The sequence below is a fragment of the Ostrinia furnacalis genome, unplaced genomic scaffold, assembly GCF_004193835.3.
Source record: "Ostrinia furnacalis isolate ACB-3 unplaced genomic scaffold, ASM419383v2 OfSCF7664, whole genome shotgun sequence".
NCBI classification, from domain to species: Eukaryota; Metazoa; Arthropoda; class Insecta; order Lepidoptera; family Crambidae; genus Ostrinia; species Ostrinia furnacalis.
In genome coordinates, this window is record NW_021137903.1 from 44,169 (window position 1) to 64,105 (window position 19,937).

Here is a 19,937-nt window from a genome sequence, read left to right on the forward strand (position 1 = left end):
CAAAGGCCTCCTCCAAGGTTTTCCACAATGCACGGGTCCTGCGCTGCCCGCATCCAGGCTTTTCCCGCGACCTTTACCAGATCGTCAGTCCACCTAGTAGGAGGCCTGCCCACGCTACGTCTTCCAGCCCGTGGTCGCCACTCGAGAACTTTTCTGCCCCAACGGCCGTCTCTACGAGCTATGTGCCCCGCCCACTACGATAAGATACTATGAATGTCATTCGACTATTCCATGTTTTAAAAAGTCTAAGCTCAGCCAGACAGGAAGGCTCTAGATGCAGGCCGCTACCAACCGGGCGATGTGGAAATCATTAAGGGAGGCTTATGTTCAGCATTTGACATCCTGTGGTTAAAATGATGATGAAGCTCAGCCTTCTGGAGTACCTTATTACCCAGTGCTTCGTTTGATGACTCCTAATATGAGTAAAGTGAATATTAGGATGATGTTGCGTTTTGATATACTTAACTGACCTCATCACCACCCATATGGAAAAGGGCAGGTTTGGGCAGAGCTTCTGCTAGATCCTTGTACAGGTTTCTCAAGACCCTGTACATAGTAGGGTTAGCAGGGTTCAGTTGGCCACACGGAGGCTGGATACACAGTCCTCGCCAGGGCTCAGTATTCACACAGACTGCTAGGTCACCAAAGCCGTAGTCCTGAAAAGATGAAAAAGTTCGGAGTAACATACATGGTGGAAACGATATGAGTGATTTGATTCGATTATTTTCTTGATGTTGTTTTGTGTCGCTGAATAAAACATTTCATTTTTATTATTTTAAATCAAATGAAATAATTATATTTGCTAAAAACATTTTAAACTACTTACACAAGATATCGAAATACTGGTCACTGATCCTGAGAGTGCTTTGCAAGCTCTATCAAACGGTATCAATAATAAGCTACAGAATAAACTGGATCTGTCCGAAAATTAAATTTAGCAATTGAAGGATATAATCCTTTGATAAGGCCACGATATTAAAAATACTTGTACGAGTATGGTTTGGTCGGCCGTTTGGTGTAGTGGTTCGAATCGGACTACTATTCCGGAGGTTGCGGGTTCGATTCCCGCACAGTACAAACATTTGTGTGCATGAACATATTTGTTTGTATTGGACTGGGTGTTTTCTATGTATAATATGTATGTATTTACAAAAAAAAAGTATTTAAGTATGTTTATATCCGTTGTCTAGTACCCATAGTACAAGCTTTGCTTAGTTTGGGGCTAGCGGCGCAGTGTAAAATGTCCAAGGATATTTATTTATTTATTTATTTATGTTAGCGATCATTTTCCTTTAATTAATGTGTAGCATACACATTATTTCCCAAATTACCTGTCCCCACTGCCAGCCATTTCCTGCATGCGCAGGAGAGTCGATTTCAATGACGACTCGCACACCACGAATCTGGGCGTACTTGATCAACTGACGCACTTCTTCTGCAGAGTAGATTTCGGATGATGAGTATGCGCCGTATCTGGGAAAGAAATAGTGATGCTATTTTTTTTCATCTGGAGGAAAATTATGGTCTGGCTGAAGAAGAAGCGAATTTTACCCGGAATCCTCAAGCACAGTGAAACTGGCTATCTTTATTCCAACTGCCGCAATATACGCAATGCTGCTAACATTGTTGTTATGGCGACATACTTAGATAAGATCGAAGCCAGGCGGAATTAGAACAAGCTTTGGCACAAACCAAACCGAACAGAAAATTCTGCACCCACTGGGAATCGAACCCAGGATTTCTAAAGTCTAGTCTAGTTAGAATGTAGGTACACAATGCTGAAAAGAGTAGATGAAACATGTCTTTTTCAGGACAGGCTGAAAGGGAGAAAAGTATTAAGATAATCATACATTATAAATACGCAGCTTTACTGAACCTACAATTGACTGGTTATTGTTGAATCAACGTTTTCCAAGTGGCAATTTTCCATCGTCAGTGGGTAGCGGTTCAGGCGACTGATTGGTGCAATGGTGTCATGGAGCACCTGGTTTTGTCACCCTTCAACGGCCAAGTCACACAACATTAACTATAATAATAAAGAAATCGCAGTAAGGAACCATAGACTTGGCACGACTTTGTCTAGATTTCATTACTTTTTAGAGATAAACAAGCAGCTCCATCGAGACTTGGCTAGTTTTTTACAGAATGTTTTTGGTGGGATAAATGTAGACAGACATGCTTTATTTCAAAAGTCCTCAATATTTTTACATTTAACGACAGACAGGAAATCGATTTTGTTTTATTTTAATATCACAATGATGATCTTGGATACAACTACGAGTAGCTAGTGATCAAGAGTAAAGTAATCGGATCCTACATCAAACGAAGTGGTTACTTGCTTAGTGGTTACATCACTATTTGACGATTCCTTGAAAAAACGTTTCATTTAACGAATTTTATGTACAAAAATCCAACTTTACTATGTATTAAAAGGGCGCTGATTTACAAATGTGCCCTTTTCAAATCATGTTTTTTAAATGTTCATCTAATTATTTATGTAATTTTGCGTTCCTGTTGAATTCATTTATTCACAAAATCATCTTCCTTGTTCCTTCATTGACAGATTTTTGTCATGTCATGTCAGATGTAATCATCTTCCTTGTTCCTTCATTGACGGATATGTCCGTCTTGCAGCAATGTAACTCGACGCACACGATCTAATGAAAACACACCCGTTCGCCAGGGTCATTTATTACCGCATCCTACAGACAGCCTGAATATGTCTCTGGACGTGCCTGACCCGAGCATAGGCAACTCTCAGTCGTCCCCTCCCTCAACTAAAGCGATGAGTTCTACTGTGAGTAACACCGAATCAAAAGATGAAGTCACAATGGAAAGAATCAGTGCTCTTCTTGATGAAAAGCTAAATGTTTCGCTTTCGCTTTTTATGGATAGTTTTCGTAAAGCAATCAGGGATGACATTAAGGAAATGGTTAAGAGCGAAGTAGGGTCAGCATTGAGGGAAATTAAGGATGACTTCAGCGCTTCCAATGATTTTATCTCCGCTGAACAGACGGCTTTACGATCGGATATTGAAAAAAGCGCAAACATAATAAAGCATCTCGAGAAGGAAAATATGAATTTACAATCCGAAATAAACAGACTCAATATCCGCTTGGTTGGCATCGACAAGATCTCACGCAACTGCAACATCGAAATACAAGCAGTGCCGGAGCGTAAAAACGAAAATATTTTGGCTGTGCTCAAGAAACTGATTGAAGTTGTGAAGGCGCCGGTGGAGGATGGCCAAATTAGCGCTTGCCGCAGGGTGGCTAAATTGAATAATGCCTCTTCCAGGCCACGTAATATAGTAGTAACCTTTTCCACCCCACGAATAAGAGACCTGGTGTTGTCTGCAACCCATAGATACCACAAAACCCACACTGGTAATGGTTTAAGAACTTCCGACCTAGATATTCCTGGTGAACCGTGTAGAATCTACGTCACCGAGCACTTGTCCCCAGAGCAAAAGACATTGCACGCGGCAACTAGAAAGACTGCAAAGGAACGTAACTACAAATATGTGTGGGTAAAATATGGACAGATATATGTGCGCAAGGACGACTCAGCAGGTGCTATTCTTATCCACAACCTGGACTCCTTAGATAAGTTACGCTAGTGTTAATTTTTTTTAAAAAAAAGTTTGTTGCATTTCTTAATTTTATTTTGGTGACTGTACATTGCGCTAGCCGGCGGCCGGCGGCACGTGTCTAATGGCGGCGACAAGTTCGTTTGCTGCGCCGGCTAGTGTTGTACGATACGACACTCGAGTCTTGGAATCTTACTTATTAAAAGTTTGAAGAAAATAAAATAGCAATGAATAAGGACTGTGTGTTTATTATTTTATTGGACCGTTTTAACTTTTTGATTAAGAAAATCGTCAGTCTTTAGATGGATACTTCTGATTCGATTATTTGCGTTTAATGCAATTTGATTGATATTACATTTGTATTGTGCGATTTATTTTATTTTCAATCAGGATATAACATACGGATGATGATATGAAATTTATTACATTCACTCATTATTGCCTATTAGTATACACCAACTCAAGTTCATGTCATGATTCAGTCTAGCTCAAAGAACTTAAAATACTCGAAAGGACTCGGAAGGCTCAATGATTCATGTGAAGTCTTAAAAATAAACCCAAGTCTCGAAACAAAGACTTTTAAGACTCGAGGTTCTTACAACACTAGCGCGGTCAACTTTTTTGCTTCGTTTCGTTGCTGGGTATTTCGCCAAAAATAGTCAATTTTGCCTAATTTCCTTGGCACGAATTTCATTTTTGTTTTTAACTATTTTTAGTTTCCCATTGCATTAAGTAGTAAAAACTAAGCTAATATATCTAGAAGGGGTGTCATAATTCGTTTTAGAAACAAAGTTATGAGGTCATAAATTTTTAGTAGCCAAGGAAATTATTATAAATATTTTTTTCTCTAAATTTTCTTCTGTGGTTTGCTTTTTTTTTGTTCGACCTATTTTTGTGTACTTTCGCAAGCAAACATGCCAATGAATATTATATCATTACGACCTTTTTACACAACTAAGGAAGATAAATGCAGTAGATTGAGTTAAAAGTTAAAAACAAGTTTTTCTAAATCTATTCNCCGATTAAGCTGTATGGTATACTTATGTAAGTACGATGACAATGCAATGTTATTGTTGACGATGGCCACCTAGAGTAGGTACAACTTAGCTAGATTTAAATATTATTAATTAAAATGGCTACTTATGAAACTAATTTACTATCTTATTAGATTTGCCTTTCATTTGTATGAATATGTAACTGATGGTGCCTGAATGTAGGCTATACAGGATCCTTCTAAACTAGCTACATTCTGTTTAATGGGGGCATATATACGGTACACTGAACAAGTTCACCAACATTTCAGTAGGTATGTGTTTTATAATGATTTTACAAAGTAACATTTTCTGGCATAAATAAAAATTCATTCATTCATTCATAATAGAACATGTTGTATTTTTTCTCACACAACAAAGCTGTAGTGTATTCATTCTGCACAGGAACACGAGACTAGGGTTGCCAGGTCCAAAATCACAAAAGCCGGACTTTGTGATTCATTTGGCCGGACATTTTACCCTAAAGCCGAACATGTGACGGGGGGTACAGACACATTTTTGGGGTAAAAACCTTTCTTTTAATGAAATGAAGTTTAGAACTAGGCTTTTAAATGGTAACATAGTATAGTAATATTGGTGGGAAGTGGGGATGCATACGTTTGAAAGTGCTTGTCGCGGGTGGGTCGATTTTTATGATGACCAGTGTAGTTGATTCAAACTTTACTATGTCTGAATTTAGCTAGTAGCCTAGCCTACCCTCCTATGGTATAGTTAGCTATCCCCTGAGACTACTCAACCTTCATTGGTTGGATTTCATTGGAGACCAAGCTCTAGATCCTTGCAAGAGTTGCAGAGGTGGGAAAGTGTGGTGGGGTGTCCCGTTAGTAGCCTGGCCACCGTACCGAGGGTCGTCGCGTGCGCAAGTGACGCAAGCGATGTCACCCGGCCTAGAATAGATAGACGGGCGGGAGACACCTGTACCCGACGATGTAGCGGTGAATGGACTTTGCGGGCTTAATACAAAGCCAATAATATTAGCTCCTCATATTTGCATATTGAAATCCATACGAGGTCGTTTTTGAAACTGGATAGTTAGGATTGTCTCATGTAACATAGTGAGTAATTTTTTGTTTATATTCCTTTATGTATTTTTTATTGATACTAAAGGATTTGCAACACTGGATGCGGTCTGCGGTCAGGTTTGTTTATCACTAAATAACATTTAAGATTAATTTTGAGATTTCCGTTTAAGCGATGAATTTTCTATAAATACTAATCAGCTTCATACAGGAAAACTATAAGTTAACACTCAAAACAGTACCTAAAATTAAAAAGTCCAATGACGCATTGTATAATTAAAATACGCTAACATTTTCAACCAAGCGCAAGTCAAAGGCTATCTGTAGAAATAAGACACAAACACCTATACTAATAAGAACCAAGTTTAAAAGTATCTATAGTTCTCAGTATCAACGTTGGACGGACCTACCTTTAAAGTTTAGGTTTTTGTGTTCCATGACAATATTAATAACTTCCTCTTATGAAATGACATAAGCTAAACCAGTAGGCCTAAGATGCGCGCCGCGATAAGCGGTTATCACGCCATTTTATCGATTTTGCCCATACATTTTGACGTCGATAAAAGTTATCACGGCGCGCATCTTAGGCCTACAGATCGCCCGTGCCTTCGGTCAGATGTCTCCGATAGGTGATTTGTGACATCTTTTTCACAAATTATCCAGCGGTAATCTTTNAAATCTTTGTAATCTATATATATAAAAATGAAACCCGTTTCGCGTTGTCACGGCATCACGTGTGAACGGCTGAACCGATTTCGATAATTCTTTTTTTTAAATGTTTGTGGAAGTCCAAGGATGGTTCTTACGGAAAAAAATATTAAGAAAATCTCTACGCTAAGGCGGTACGAAGTTCGCCGGGTCAGCTAGTTTCTTATAAAATACTGAAGTGAAGTGAAAATGTAGCGTAGGACGGATGACAACTTCAAGAGTCAAGGTCCAGCTTGGAGAAAGCTTCCGCCCAGCACTGAACTGTCATATTTTTGAATGATTATGATGATGATTAAGACTCCTACTGGACTGGACTGTCTATATGCTGAGACCTGCCGTAACTGACTTGGGAGACGACTCCAGTATCTAGCAATTTCAACAGTTGTGTCTGGTTTAGTTAGGTATGAGTTTGTGACTCCTCACAAATTCTCCAGATTACTGTAAGTTGGCATCCTGAAAATTCTTATACAATATTTCAAAAGATCCTGAGATGCGTTGGATTCTTCTGTGCCAAATGCTTCCAGTATCTAACATTGTCAATGCTGCAGTAGTTCAAGAGTGGTGACTATCACAAATTCTCCAGGGTACAGTTCCCTACTATTCTTTAAAANATGGTTATCGGTACACGCTAAGAATTATTATCCATGAGTGCACACGTACACTGCAACAATGACGTTCGGATTGCTCGGATCAAACTTCCCGCACCCCGCGCTTCCCTCGACCAAAAATTGGTGGGGCGCGTCTTCGTGGATGACACGATCTATACTAGACCACGAAACAGCAATCGGGCATCGTGATTTGTAAATGCGACAAATAAAATCGCAGCGAGTGGACGTGCGCGTCCCGCTGCGCCGGCGCCGCGCGAGACGTGATCGACGGGATCACGATCCGTTGTCAAACAAACGGTCAGGATCGTAGGTCGGAGTGCCGCTAGCTTGGCTTTCACACTGTCAGATACGATTTTGCCGTTTTTTGCACGCGTAAAATAAGGATTATTTATCTTCGAAGGGGTCGAAGGTTAACAATGGTCCGTTAATCCTTAGAGTTCCGTTAACTTTTGGTGTCATGAATTCAAACATAAAATATGCAGACGTATTTCGGGGTTCATGATACTTAGCGGTATCTTAATTTTTTTAACAGCTGTGATAATACCAGTCATTTAACTTATTTCTATGATCTATGACAAGAATCTGGATGAATACCTAAGACCAAATTCACTTTACCGAAGGCATAGTGCTATTATTTCGCATGTCACCGTACTTCTAAATCTTCGTCATCTGAGTAAATGACACTGCAATTCTTTGAATAAAAGAACAAGGCACAATACATTACAGCCAAAACATTAAACGTGACAAGTTAAATACTCAACTGTCTTTAATTATTTTTTAAGTATGCAACATGTTGACAAAGTAGGAACAATAGAAGTAACCGTAATCTTCACACAAAAAAATTAGACACGTCCCACTGGTAGCACATTGTAAATGGTCCTTTACTGGTCGTTTACCTCATGAATATTCCTTATTATACAAATATCGACTAAACCAACTTATTTATGACAAGAAGATGACACAAGCAAAGGTGGACGGCCTCTGATGGTCGACGAACTTTAGTTAGCATATAATTATGTAACCGCAAACGCTTCACATTGTTGTTATAACTATTTATACCAGTTTACGACTATTCAGCTATAACTGCAAGTAGGTCTAAATGTAGGACGCATCTCTAAGATTCCAATTTCATGATATACCAAAACATACGTGTAAAGACTCATTTATAATATAATTTATTGAGAAAAAAGAAAAAGATTAAACACGTTCCTCAGACCCTAGCCGGTGTTATAAACTTTATAAACTAAGCCCTGCCTGATTCCTGATATAATTTTATGGTATCCTTAAGACCGCAGGGTACATAAAACTTCTTCTAACTACTAGCGACTCTACCTGCGTAGAGAACAAGAATCTAGTAGTTTTTCGAGATGAAAAGTTTAATAACCTAGCTATGTTCTATGATGTCATTTCTAGAGTTCAACTATCTCTATAATAAGTTATGGCTTGACAAAGTTAATCAGTAAACCCATTAATTAAAACAGAGGACAGATAGAGCTGATTACGTATTAAATATTGCTATATTTATACCTCCGCACTGTGGGTTATTTAATTATTGTTAAAATACAGGGTGGCCCAGAAAGAAATTCACTTTTAAAAATTCAAGGAAAAAAATTCTGTGTAATTTTGTAGAACTTTATTCATTACAATTCAAAGAAAATTAAATGAAATTTATTTTTAAATTTATCTTTATTAAATTACATCGTCCAGGAGATTTCCTTGACGCTTACAACATTCGATCAACATACATCAAAATCTTGAAATGCGTTCGTTAGAATTACCTCGAAACCTATTTTCCATTTTTTGCCGAATGTTCAGCTTCAGTTGCTGCATGGTTGTTGGATTATAAAAGTATACTCTATTCTTAAGATAACACCACAAAAAGAAGTTTTCTGGAGTGAGATCAGGACTTCCTGGTGGCCAGGAGATGTCACCCCTGCCTAAAATTAGCTCTCGTTTGAAGTGTGACACGTAGCCCAATCTTGATGAAACTAAGTGCTCCTGTCATAGCCTTGCGAATCTTGCGACTTTGAAATCAAAAAGTTTTTCAGCATGCCAGTATAGCGCTCTCAAAAATTAATCATCCTTTCGATGCAACAAACCAATTAAGCAGGGGTGAAATCTCGTTGCCACTAAGAAGCCCTAATCTCATTCCAGCAGACTTCTTTTTGTGGGGTTACATTATGAGCAGAGTATACTCTAAAAATCCAAAAACTGCAGCATTCTCCATCCTGAATCCATTTCAAGGTAACTCTTACGAAAGTTTTCCAAAAATTTTATGTGTGTTGACTGAATGTTGTAAACGTCAAGGGAATCACATGTACGATGAAATTGAAAAAATAAGGGAAATTTAAAAATAAATTACATGAAATTTCCTTTAAATTACAATGGTTAAAGTTCTACAAAAAATTACAGTTTTCGTTTCCTTACATTTTCAAAAGTGAACTTTCTTCTGGGCCACCCTGTATTTCCCACGTTTGCTTTAGAAAAACTAACCTAGCACGTATAACATTTCTTTTTTACTTCACAATCAGATCAGTAGGTAATTGCAAGATATTACCTACTTCCAAAGAACACGTCCAATGACAGTTTAATTTTCTCCCGGGACAAACTTGACCTTCATTGGTTGGGTTTTTATTGGCGGTCAAGCACTAGATCCTGGCTACACAGGAGTTGCAGTGGTGGGAAAGAGAGGTGGGAAAATTTTTCTTCCAGAGAACATTTTAATATTAACGTTTACAATATTAAGTTTTAAAATAATAGAGATAAAAAGTCCAATTAAGTAAGAAAATACTAGCCTCGTTAGTGTTTTCAATCAACTCTATCTTAAATTAGAAACAATAAAGTTTTCAGATAGTGTTATCGGTAGTAGGCAAAGTTTTGTTTACAGAAAGAAAGTTTTCTTTTGTGCTACTTTTAGATGAATCGATAAAATGTATATTGTGATCTGTGTTTTCATCATCTTTCGGGACAGACAATCGAGCTAATGGAGATAATCATGTCATAAATAAATAACTACAACAATCAACAATTTTACCTAAAATCTAAGTCCAATTTCCTGCAAAAGTTTCAGCGTTTCTAAAGCCATAAAATAGCTGTAAAAAGCTCTGCCTTTAAATAGCTCATCGTAATTTAGATACGATGATCATTAAACAGACATAAAGCGTCCACATCGCATCTAAAATGGCTACTAAAACATTAACGAAAGAAGTCTTTACAACTGCTTTAAGTAGTTATGTGGTTTTCATCAGATTATAGAACTCCTGATTAGCTCTTGAAGATTTGTAGAGACAGCACAATAAGCTAAGAACTATGGCATCTTATATTGTTTTGTATTAGGAGTGACTGCAAAAAACGTTTAGTTGAATGTGGCGTCGTCTGCACACAAATACAAAATGTAGTCAATTAAAAATTAATTGGTCGTCTCTTCAATGACATTTCAAGTAAACACAATACTGTTGTTGTTATCGTCACACTTGTACTTTACGTGTTTTGTTCCGAGTCATCTTAAGAACTGAATGACTATGTAATGTAGGTACCTATTTATCTATGGTATCAATTTAAAGTAGGTTTAAAATATCACCTTTAAAATGGTACCATTTTTATATATCTTCTGTCTGACAGTTTTTAAGGTCGGTCACTCAAAACAAATAGGGTGATTCCATATTTTTGCTCGCAAGTGTACGTCGACGTAGATAATAATAAATCTATCAGCATCATAGATTTATCAGAGTTGTTTGTTCTCTAAATATAGACCGTGTCAAATATTTGGATGGCGCCCAGCAGATGAAAAGATACCGGCTATCCCTTCCTTAATGTGCGACTCAATAGTTTCTTTGTAATACCTCAATCAAAGCTTAGATTTCTTGGAAAGAAACCCGAAATAAATTGGATGTGGGTTAGACAGACTACAGTCACATCACATTTGTAAATAGAAAATTAAATAGCAGAAAAATAGTGATAGAGTTAAATAAAAGTAAAAGCTTATTTTTCTACTTAATGTAAGACAACTCTAAACATATACATACAACAAACAATTATCAAATAATTACGATAGATCGTTATGAAAACTTTAAAAAAATTGAAATGATTTTAATAGACATGTAATTAGTGAAGTAAAGTATAAATAAAATCAATATAATGCTCCGGAAATCAAGTTTGTATTCCGATTTCACGACTGTGAATGGGGCCGTCCATAAATTACNTAGTAGGTAGCACATTGTAAAAGGTATTTTACTGGTCGTTTACCTCATGAATATTCCTTATTATACAAATATCGACTAAACCAACTTATTTATGACAAGAAGATGACACAAGCAAAGGTGGACGGCCTCTGATGGTCGACGAACTTTAGTTGGCATATAATTATGTAACCACAAACGCTTCACATTGTTGTTATAACTATTTATACCAGTTTACGACTATTCAGCTATAACTGCAAGTAGGTCTAAATGTAGGACGCATCTCTAAGATTCCGATTTCATGATTTACCAAAACATACATGTAAAGACTCATTTATAATATAATTAATTGAGAAAAAAGAAAAAGATTAAACACGTTCCTCAGACCCTAGCCGGTGTTATAAAATAAACTAAGCCCTGCCTGATTTCTGATATAATTTTATGGTATCCTTAAGACCGCAGGGTACATAAAACTTCTTCTAACTACTAGCGACTCTACCTGCGTAGAGAACAATAACGTAGTAGTTTTTCGAGATGAAAAGTTTAATAACCTAGCTATGTTCTATGATGTCATTTCTAGAGTTCAACTATCTCTATAATAAGTTATGGCTTGGCAACGTTAATCAGTTTACCCATTAATTAAAACAGAGGACAGATAGAGCTGATTACGTATTAAATATTGCTATACTTTACCTCCGCACTGTGGGTTATTTAATTGTTAAAATATTTCCCACGTTTGCTTTAGAAAAACTAACCCAGCACGTATAACATAATTTTTCTTTTACTTCACAATCAGGATTTGTAGGTAATTGCAAGATATTACTTCCAAAGAACATTTTATTACTTTTACAATATTAAATTTTAAAATAATAGAGATAAAAAGTCCAATTATGTAAGAAAACGTTAGAAAATACTAGCCTCGTTAGTGTTTCCAATCAACTATTATCTTAAATTGGAAACAATAAAGTTTTCAGATAGTGTTATCGGTAGTAGGCAAAGTTTTGTTTACAGAAAGAAAGTTTTCTTTTGAATCGATATAAACTAAGTCCAATTTCCTGCATATTTTCAGCGTTTTTAAAGCCATAAAATAGCTGTAAAAAGCTCTGCCTTTAAATAGCTTATCGTAAATTAGATACGATGATCATTAAACAGACATGAAGCGCCCACATCGCATCTAAAATGGCTACTAAAACATTAACGAAAGAAGTCTTTACAACTGCTTTAAGTAGTTATGTGGTTTTCATCAGATTATAGAACTCCTGATTAGCTCTTGAAGATTAGTAGAGACAGCACAATAAGCTAAGAACTATGGCATCTTATATTGTTTTGTATTAGGAGTGACTGCAAAAAACGTTTAGTTGAATGTGGCGTCGTCTGCACACAAATACAAAATGTAGTCAATTAAAAATTAATTGGTCGTCTCTTCAATGACATTTCAAGTAAACACAATACTGTTGTTGTTATCGTCACACTTGTACTTTACGTGTTTTGTTCCGAGTCATCTTAAGAACTGAATGACTATGTAATGTAGGTACCTACTTATCTATGGTATCAATTTAAAGTAGGTTTAAAATATCACCTTTAAAATGGTACCATTTTTATATATCTTCTGTCTGACAGTTCTTAAGGCCGGTCGCTCAAAACAAATAGGGTGATTTCATATTTTTGCTTGCAAGTGTACGTTGACGTAGATAATAATAAATCTATCAGCATCATAGATTTATCAGAGTTGTTTGTTCTCTAAATATAGACCGTGTCAAATATTTGGATGGCGCCCAGCAGATGAAAAGATACCGGCTATCCCTTCCTTAATGCGCGATTCAATAGTTTCTTTGTAATCGCTCAATCAAAGCTTAGATTTCTTGGAAAGAAACCCGAAATAAATTGGATGTGGGTTAGACAGACAGTCACATTTGTGTACCAAATAGAAAATTAAATATCAAAATAATAGTGATAGAGTTAAATAAAAGTAAAAGGTTATTTTTCTACTTAATGTAACTGTAAGACAACTCTAAACATATTATTATCAAATCATTACGGTGTTATAGATCATTATGAAAACTTGTAAAAAATTTAAATGATTTATAATAGACATGTAATTAGTGAAGTAAAGTATAAATAAAATCAATATAATGCTCCGGAAATCAAGTTTGTATTCCGATTTCACGACTGTGAATGTGTTAGCAAGAACTCGAGGAATAACGTATTTCTATTGTCACTCTATAATTACCAACATAATTTATGCTTTCCTAAAATATAAATATTGTGTGTTACCGATCTTGTTATTGTACTAAATCTGTCACTCGATTGCGTATACGCATTGCGGTTGGGGTGACCAGCTTTACTTTAGAAAAAAAAAACTAGCAAAACCAAATAAAAGCGAGGAATTAGTGATAGGCACTTTTTACTATTATCAAGGAATAGTTACTAACTTTGCTCTACATATACTAGCAAAATAATTTATTTGTGAAACACAGGTAAGGAGTATGGAGTACAAGGAAAAGATGTGCTCAAGCCCTGTAGCGATAACCGATTTTGACTTTCAAATTCTGAAATTTAATATACACTGGTCATCACAAAAATCGGCCCACCTACGTTTTACAGGAAAAGTCGTTTCTACTGACACAATCATTGTGTCCCAACAGTATTGGTGTTATTTGAAAGCCCAATAAATATCCTTAAAGAAAAAATCATTTAATTTCCTAATAAACGATTAACATATACAATAAATGTGACTTGAAAAACTTGAAAAAAGACCTCACTTTGGGCTCACCTCTGGGATCAATTAGACCAATTTTTATGGTTATAAAACCAAATTATGATCTCACGTGTCCTCTTTAACAGATGGATAGCGATTAATCCAAACTTAACAGTTTTATAGCCATAAAAGTTGGCTCAAGCGTAACTACCTATTTTTTGAAAAAGTGCTCTGGATTCTTATACAGACACATTTTTGGGGTAAAAACCTTTCTTTTAATGAAATGAAGTTTAGAACTAGGCTTTTAAATGGTAACATAGTATAGTAATATTGGTGGGAAGTGGGGATGCATACGTTTGAAAGTGCTTGTCGCGGGTGGGTCGATTTTTATGATGACCAGTGTAGTTGATTCAAACTTTACTATGTCTGAATTTAGCTAGTAGCCTAGCCTACCCTCCTATGGTATAGTTAGCTATCCCCTGAGACTACTCAACCTTCATTGGTTGGATTTCATTGGAGACCAAGCTCTAGATCCTTGCAAGAGTTGCAGAGGTGGGAAAGTGTGGTGGGGTGTCCCGTTAGTAGCCTGGCCACCGTACCGAGGGTCGTCGCGTGCGCAAGTGACGCAAGCGATGTCACCCGGCCTAGAATAGATAGACGGGCGGGAGACACCTGTACCCGACGATGTAGCGGTGAATGGACTTTGCGGGCTTAATACAAAGCCAATAATATTAGCTCCTCATATTTGCATATTGAAATCCATACGAGGTCGTTTTTGAAACTGGATAGTTAGGATTGTCTCATGTAACATAGTGAGTAATTTTTTGTTTATATTCCTTTATGTATTTTTTATTGATACTAAAGGATTTGCAACACTGGATGCGGTCTGCGGTCAGGTTTGTTTATCACTAAATAACATTTAAGATTAATTTTGAGATTTCCGTTTAAGCGATGAATTTTCTATAAATACTAATCNTGTTAGAAAGAACTTGAGGAATAATGTATTTCTATTGTCACTTTATATTTACCAACATAATGTATGTGTTCCTAAAATATAAATATTGTGTGTTACCGTTACCGATCTTGTTATTGTACTAAATCTGTCACTCGATTGCGTATACGCATTGCGGTTGGGGTGACCAGCTTTACGACTGAATAAAAATGTAATAAAACCAAATGACGACAGCGAGGAATTAGTGATACCTATTTTTTACTAATATAAAGGTTAAAAACCTCTCAATTACCAGACTGAAATATCAAATTCAGATAGTTTTAGTTAAACTTGTAGTTTGTAGTTGATTCAAACACTACTATGTCCGAGTTTGGCTAGTAGCCTATCCCCCTATGGTCAACCTTTACTGGTTGGGTTTCATTGGAGACCAAGCTCTAGATCCTTACAAGAGTTGTAGTGGTGGGAAAGTGGTGGGGTGTCCCGTTAGTAGCCTGGCCACCCTACCGAGGGTCGTCGCGTGCGCAAGTGACGCAAGCGATGTCACCCGGCCTAGAATAGATAGACGGGCGGGAGACACCTGTACCCGACGATGTAGCGGTGAATGGACTTTGCGGGCTTATACAAAGCCAATAATATTAGCTCCTCATATTTGCATATTGAAATCCATACGAGCTCGTTTTTGAAACTGGATAGATTGGATTGTCTCATGTAACAAAGTGAGTTATTTTTTGTTTATATTCCTTTATGTATTTTTTATTGATACTAAAGGATTTGCAACACTGGATGCGGTCTGCGGTCAGGTTTGTTTATCACGAAATAACATTTAAGATTAATTTTGAGATTTCCGTTTAAGCGAAGAATTTTCTATAAATAAATACTAATCAGCTTCATACAGGAAAACTATAAGTTAACACTCAAAACAGTACCTAAAATTAAAAAAGTCCAATGACGCATTGTATAATTAAAATACGCTAACATTTTCAACCAAGCGCAAGTCAAAGGCTATCTGTAGAGATAAGACACAAACACCTATACTAATAAGAACCAAGTTTAAAAGTATCTACAATTCTCAGTATCAAAGTTGGACGGACCTACCTTTAAAGATTAGGTTTTTGTGTTCCATGACAATATTAATAACTTCCTTTTATGAAATGACATAAGCTAAACCAGTAGGCCTAAGATGCGCGCCGCGATAAGCGGTTATCACGCCATTTTATCGATTTTGCCCATACATTTTGACGTCGATAAAAGTTATCACGGCGCGCATCTTAGGCCTACAGATCGCCCGTGCCTTCGGTCAGATGTCTCCGATAGGTGATTTGTGACATCTTTTTCACAAATTATCCAGCGGTAATCTTTGTAATCTATTATATAAAAGAAAGTCGTGTTAGTTACTCCACTTATAACTCAAGAACGGCTGAACTGATTTAACTGAAAATTGTCAGGGAGGTAGTTTAGAGCCAGGAGAAGGACATAGGATACTTTTTATCCCGTTATTTATTGCCATTAAGGCGGAACAAAGTTCGCCGGGTCAGCTAGTTTCTTATAAAATACTGAAGTGAAGTGAAAATGTAGCGTAGGATGGATGACAACTTCAAGAGTCAAGGTCCAGCTTGGAGAAAGCTTCCGCCCAGCACTGGACTGCAATATTTTTTAATGCTGATGATGATGACTAAGAGGAGTCTTAGTCACCTAAGATGCAAAGGATCTGCAGTTCTGCACTGTCTATATGATGATGAGACCTGCCGTAACTGACTTGGGAGACGACTCCAGTATCTAGCAATTTCAACAGTTGTGTCTAGCTTAGTTATGAGTTTGTGACTCCTCACAAATTCTTCAGATTACTCTTAGCATCCTGAGAATTCTTATACAATATCGCAAAGGATCCTGAGATGCGTTAGATTTAAGTGTATGCAGACACTAAGTTGTAAGGACTCGGTCCTGTCAACTTCAGTTTCTGCCAAATGCTTCCAGTATCTAAAATTGTCAATGCTGCAGTAGTTCAAGAGTGGTGACTATCACAAATTCTCCAGGGTACAGTTCCCTACTATTTTTGAAATACTGAAAAAGACTTGATGATGATGATGATCATCTTGATGATGATGAAGACTTACCTAAGATGCGTAGGATGCATCTGCACCGTCTGCATGCTAAGTCCCGCCGTCAGCGGCTTGGGCCAGATGCCCCCGAATCTTCCGCAGACCGTCCTGCACAGATCTATGCTGTCGTAGAAGACGTGCGAAGAGTTCGTGGTCATCATCGACTGAGGGTGCGCTGCTCGTTGGCAACCCACGTTCGGGATGCATTTGAACACCCATGATGGTCTGCAAAAGAAATTCAAAACAAATTAATGCTGGTACTATTACTTAATCTGCGTTAATGCTTTTATTTAAATATTTGACCAAATTGTCTTAATTGGCTTTATTCGCACATTTTACAAGATTTTACATCCAAACTTTACTTATTTTAACAATAACGGTTAAGTGAAATTATTTACATTATTTGAATCCTTGGAAGGTAACATTGTTATGAATTTTTACGGGTAAGTACGATATCTATTCAAAACTTCATAAACACTTAAAAAACTAAGTACTGATGTCCGATACTAATTATTTTAACTGATAATTATAATGAATGACTGTACAAAAAGTATCTTCAAAGTCGATTCAAAGACATCTGAGAAAACACTCATGGACGATGCAATCTAATCGTCTGTTAAGATGTACTATCCGCTAATGTGAGCGGATCCCTCAAATTCATTATTAAAAATGGATACAATGACAACATACATACTAACCCATCTTCAATATTTAATTTATTGAATCTCTACCAGACGTTGAGAAATATTGTGTGCTCAATAGGTATCTACTAGAAAAGGTCTCTTTCGAGAGGACTTCGTTCAGTCTATAAATTTTTGATTTTGATTTGCTTTTTAGGTACCTAATCGTACCGCAGCACTTATAAATCAATTTATAACTGTTGAATCAATTTGTAACAATGTGTTTTCACTTATTCATATTCATATTCATATTAATTTATTCTTTAATGATTTATTACTATTCTACACTTACTCATACACAATTGGCGTGGGATCTTTGATTTCGTTCTCATTGCAGTGCACCAGGTTCACTGCAACCACGAGCAACAGAATCCATCGGCTACCCATATTTACCTAGAAGGAGGAAAACGGTGTTAAAAATATGTTGTTGTTTCTTAACGTATTTGTTTACTTGTACACTTATTTAGGTTTAAAGATTATTTTATTTGGTTTTATTTATATTTTTTATATTTTGAAGTTTATAATTTTTTTACAGATAATTTTGACGTATAGTTTCGCGGACTTTTTAACTTTTTTTATTAGTGAATGTCAGTCATCTCAAATAGACCACCAAAAAGTCTGTAAGTTCTTGAAAACGCTCTATGGTCTCGGGAAAAAGTAGCCACAACCAGAACTTCAGGCCCAGAAATAGCTTAATAAGTATTAGATTTTGTTTATTCCCAAGATGAGAAGATAGAAACACTTTTGTAAAGGCGCATTGGTCGAATCGAAACTACTTACTTTTACATAACTCTTATAAACAAAAATCGGTACTGACTCACAAAGAAAAAATAGTTTTTTTTAAGAAAGTTACACAATATTCCTTTAATAGAATACCACGTTCCACTTAATGGGTATTGGAAGGAAAAATATCCCGTGAGTAAACATTTAAGTAACACATGTACCAACATAACAAAGAGGAAACTGTCGCAATCGATACAGTTATTTGCATCGGTCTAAATTATGTGTGATAACACAAACAATGGGCTCGGTGGCAACACAAACTATGCCTTTATACAAATAGAGCCATAGCAAATTGCTGGGCTGACTGTAACCAGTATGCCTACTATGTTTACATAATGGAATTTGATGGTCGTTTTTTATTAGACCTTAAACCCTACATTAACAACCACATGGAACCTCCAAAATTACCATTTCAATCAATACTAGAAGTAGCAGGAAGTGAAAGTAACAGCACAAATTATGTCATTTACGAATCAATACGAATACACTGGCTACGTTCACCTAAATTTCTATCATCATACATTATACCTAGCAGTGCTGCTTGACACAGGCCTCTCCCATTCTGTTGATACTCGGAAAAAGTTTTAAATCAAGGTGGGTTTAAAACAATTAGGATTGTAAGATTACGACAGTGTAGCCAATTGTGACGGTGCGATTAAATACTTAATTTGATTATTAATTAAACCTATGTAGGATTATATGTGGCTAACATGTGCAAGACTCACAAAATTAGTTTCTTCTAATTTTATTTAAACCATCTCATGCTTGAAATTCAGTCGACTTTTGAACTTCGTTCTACAAATACGCACTTACTCCCGTATTCACAAACATTACTATGAGGCCTCACTGTGCGCGTTGACGCGCAGGGTGACACACGAACGAATCACAGAGCTCTATTCAACGCTGTGCGTTCGATTTGCTGCTTCACTTAAACAAGCATCGTTTGTGAATACAGGTGTTAGTCCATTACCAACGACTAATCTAGAACCAAGCAGTTTCTCTGCCGATCGGCTTCCGGTCGGTTCCCGTCGCCGCGGGTCCCGCGTGTGAGCGTAACGCCCGTAACGGTAGCGGAACGAAGTCGGTGCGGAACTCGCCGCAATACTTCCGCGCGACCAATCAATTGTCATAACACATCATAAAACACTTATTGTACCAATAACTGTCTTGTTGGAGCATTATTAAGGAGTTAGCACTAGGCGGACAATGAGTTGAGCCAAAAGTATTGGCTTGTGTAAATGGGCCATTCTTAAATTTGTGCCAATTTTTTTTAAAATTAATGTTTTTTTTTTAACTTTTTGCGATGTGTATCGAAAGTATAAACCAAAAGCATACTTTTGATGTATATGGACAACCTTAAAGCCCTCGGAAAGGAAACAAAATAGCCTACGTAAACACGGCTGTGACAGTGCATGACACGGATGTGACAGTTTTACATTTTTACTGTAAATAATAATATTTATGTTTTTAAATTTATATCATAGTAGTTTAAATTGATTAACAATAAAATACACTAAATTCGTTTCATCAACAAAGGTGTTATTTGGTAACATGTACTTTTTTCTGAACAT

The 19,937-nt window shown here is 36.7% G+C and overlaps 1 protein-coding gene across 1 annotated transcript in view; it reads right to left on the reverse strand.

Annotated features, from left to right (window-relative positions):
• The window catches only part of LOC114365837 (chitooligosaccharidolytic beta-N-acetylglucosaminidase-like), a 20,926-nt gene extending 2,950 nt beyond the window's left edge, over positions 1-17,976 (reverse strand). Inside the window, exons 1-5 of the mRNA XM_028322521.1 lie at positions 17,876-17,976; positions 16,919-17,128; positions 16,676-16,781; positions 1,332-1,493; positions 471-656 (exon numbers count right to left, since the gene is read on the reverse strand). Coding sequence (XP_028178322.1) covers positions 471-656; positions 1,332-1,493; positions 16,676-16,781; positions 16,919-17,128; positions 17,876-17,970 — 759 coding nt within the window. The 5' untranslated portion in view covers positions 17,971-17,976. The remainder of the gene's footprint in view (positions 1-470; positions 657-1,331; positions 1,494-16,675; positions 16,782-16,918; positions 17,129-17,875) is intronic.
• Between the last annotated feature and the right edge of the window lie 1,961 nt (positions 17,977-19,937).